The sequence below is a fragment of the Solanum dulcamara genome, chromosome 4, assembly GCF_947179165.1.
Source record: "Solanum dulcamara chromosome 4, daSolDulc1.2, whole genome shotgun sequence".
In the NCBI taxonomy this organism is placed as follows: Eukaryota; Viridiplantae; Streptophyta; class Magnoliopsida; order Solanales; family Solanaceae; genus Solanum; species Solanum dulcamara.
The window spans coordinates 4,372,880-4,376,375 of NC_077240.1; the positions used below are offsets into that span (position 1 = coordinate 4,372,880).

Genomic DNA, 3,496 nt, shown 5'->3' on the forward strand with positions numbered 1-3,496 from the left:
AAGGTCCTTCCCAGTAAAATTTTCAACTTTTGATTTTATTATAAAAATTTTACTCTGCGAAATAAAAATTTAAGATCAAACGCTCGAGAAAACACAAGCACAATAATGTCGTGTGCTTGTAGTCACTGGCAGAATCAAAACTTCAGGGTTTGAAGATGTAATATGCAAAAAAATTAAAAAGAAATCAACATCTAATATATATATATATTTAAAAATAATTAAATTATATAAAATTAATATAATATTGCATAATGAATCCATTGGACCTTGCTAACTTTGCCCCGCTTGTTGCAACGGAAATTATAGTGGGCTATCGTAATCGGGGTCCAACAATTTTACCAGAAACGAGTCGCGTGGTTGGGTGATGCACCACCCCCAACCAAAAACCAAACCATAAGCTGAGGTGGCAAGTATTGGGCCCCACTTTGCACCCCTAAATTAGGGCTTTGTAGACGTGCTTGGGCCCCACTTTGTCCCCTCTTCAATCAACATCTTGATATTACAAAATTGTGCACGGCCCCGCGCGTCGACTTCCTTCCAACCTTCTTTTTGTCTTTGCCGCCCTTATGGGTCCCACTATTACATGGCACGTGACGTGTCACCTCCCCCATCTCTTCCCTATTTAAACACCCCTCTTAGTCAGATCCTCCACACACTTTCCAATTATACAAAATAAACTCTTTTTCTTTCCTCTCAAGTGATCTCAACTGTTAATTATTCAATAAGCTTTGGTAAATTACCCTCTTTTTTTTTTACTTCGAAATATGGCTGTTGATTCGGTTTTTTCATCTCCTTTGGGTCCTCCTGCATGTGAAAAAGATGCAAAAGCACTTCAATTCATCGAAGAGATGACTAGAAATGCTGATGCCGTCCAACAAAGAGTCTTAGATGAGATATTGACCCGAAATTCTCAAACTGAATACCTCAAACGCTTTCAACTTGACGGCGTCAGCGACCGTCAAACCTTTATATCCAATATTCCGGTCGTAACTTACGAAGATCTTCAACCGGAGATCCAACGGATCGCTAACGGCGACCGTTCTCCTATCTTATCCGCTCATCCCATCTCTGAATTCCTCACTAGGTAAGCGAGCGCGCTGTTCGGAGAATATATTATCATTCCATCTGTTTTATTTTATGTGACACTAAGCTTTTAATTTACGAACTAAAGTTATTGATATGTATTTTTTTTTGGTTAACAGCTCTGGAACGTCAGCTGGTGAAAGGAAACTGATGCCAACAATTAAAGAAGAATTGGATCGTCGCCAGCTACTCTACAGTCTTCTAATGCCAGTTATGAACCTGTAAGTATAATAAATGCAAAAGCAAATAGAGTTAGGTTATCTGTTTTGGTATCCGAATTATTTGGAAAACATAAAGCATATTTCTTACGAAACTTCATTTACGTGACAGATACGTGCCTGGATTAGACAAAGGCAAAGGACTATACTTCTTGTTTATCAAGTCCGAGACGAAAACTCCAGGTGGGCTATTGGCCCGGCCCGTTCTCACAAGCTATTACAAAAGTGATCATTTCAAAACCAGACCTCATGACCCGTACAATGTTTACACAAGCCCAAATGAAACAATCCTTTGTGCTGACTCTTTCCAGAGTATGTACACTCAAATGCTCTGCGGTCTCTATGAGCGCGAGCAAGTTCTTCGTCTCGGCGCTGTTTTTGCCTCGGGCCTTGTCCGAGCCATTCGGTTCTTGCAGCTTCACTGGCAGCAACTCGCTCATGATATTCGAACTGGAACTCTTAACTCACAAATTACCAACCCATCCGTTTGTGAACGTATGGGGAAAATTATGAAACCGAATCCAGAGCTAGCTGATTTTGTTACTGATGAATGTTGTAAGGAAAATTGGGAAGGAATTATCACGAGGATTTGGCCTAAGACTAAGTACCTTGACGTTATCGTCACGGGTGCTATGGCTCAGTACATTCCTACGCTGGATTATTACAGTGGTGGATTGCCAAAAGCGTGCACTATGTACGCAGCTTCCGAGTGTTACTTTGGGCTAAATTTAAATCCCATGTGTAAACCTTCGGAAGTTTCGTACACCATCATGCCAAACATGGGTTATTTCGAATTTTTACCCCATGACCCAACAACAACAACAACAACTTCCTCACCTAACAATCTCGTTGACCTTGTCGATGTTGAAGTTGGAAAAGAGTATGAACTCGTCATCACGACGTACGCGGGTTTATACCGTTACAGAGTCGGAGACATTCTCCGAGTCACCGGGTTTCATAACTCTGCGCCGCAGTTCCATTTCGTCCGGAGAAAAAATGTTCTATTGAGCATTGACTCGGACAAAACTGATGAGGCTGAGTTACAGGGAGCCGTAGAGAATGCTTCGAAATTACTCAGGGAATTCAACACCAGCGTGGTCGAGTACACTAGTTATGCAGATACGAAGACAATTCCTGGACATTACGTGATTTATTGGGAGTTATTAATGAAGGATTTGAACAATTCACCTAGTGATGAAGTATTGAACCAGTGTTGTTTGGCGATGGAAGAGTCACTTAACACAGTGTATCGACAAGGCCGAGTTGCTTGCAACTCAATTGGTCCATTGGAAATTCGGGTGGTGAAAAATGGGACATTTGAAGAACTAATGGACTATGCAATTTCAAGGGGTGCTTCAATTAACCAATATAAAGTTCCAAGATGTGTGAATTTTGCACCTATTTTGGAACTTCTTGATTCAAGAGTAACGTCAAGACACTTTAGCCCATCGTTGCCTCAATGGACACCTGAACGACCTCATTGAGGAGGAGAACTGTTTATTAATTACACATGCATCAGTAGGAGGAGAGTCAATGAAGGATGATTCCCTAAACTTTTTTTTTTTGGTCTTTTGTTTTTTAATTTTATTTTCTTGTCTTACTTTTATGATTAGATGGGTCCTGATTGTAACTAGACGAGGACGTTTGGCAGAATTAGGTTTGTACGTTATGGCTCAGTTAACCTGTGAAAATGATGTAATATACCAAGCTTGTTAAATTAGCTCATCTAAGGTATTTTTAAGTGAAAGGGCCCTCGACTTTATAATATGGAGCTGATATATCCTTCATTTAAAAATTAGCTCATATATACCTTAGTTATTATTGAAATGACACATTTAGGCTCCATCGTTACAAATTAAAAATAGCTGCAAAATAGTTTTAAATTTTTTTCTTATTTTTTTCTCTTTTTTTCATTCACACTTTTTTTATTTCTCTTATATTTACACCAAAGAATGAAAAAATAAAAATAAAATAAGAATTAGAAACTCAAATAATAATAATTAAAGAAGTCAAAAAAAAAATTATGTGTGAAAAAGATTATATATACCCCTAAACTTTGCTATTTTTTTTATATGTATGGGTATATAAATTTTAATTTTTTACTTTTTTACTTTCTCAAAAAAGATACATACCCATACATTAATTTTTTTTAAAATTAAAAATCAAAAAATTAATTTTTTCACTTCCTTAAGATG

General features: G+C 37.9%; 1 protein-coding gene across 1 annotated transcript; it reads left to right on the top strand.

Moving 5' to 3' along the window:
• Positions 1-652: 652 nt before the first annotated feature.
• Positions 653-3,079, top strand: LOC129885615 (probable indole-3-acetic acid-amido synthetase GH3.1). The gene is made up of 3 exons (XM_055959962.1): positions 653-1,084; positions 1,203-1,304; positions 1,414-3,079. Exons 1-3 carry the CDS (start codon positions 765-767, stop codon positions 2,783-2,785), a joined length of 1,794 nt encoding a protein of 597 aa, XP_055815937.1. The 5' UTR covers positions 653-764; the 3' UTR covers positions 2,786-3,079.
• Positions 3,080-3,496: the final 417 nt, after the last annotated feature.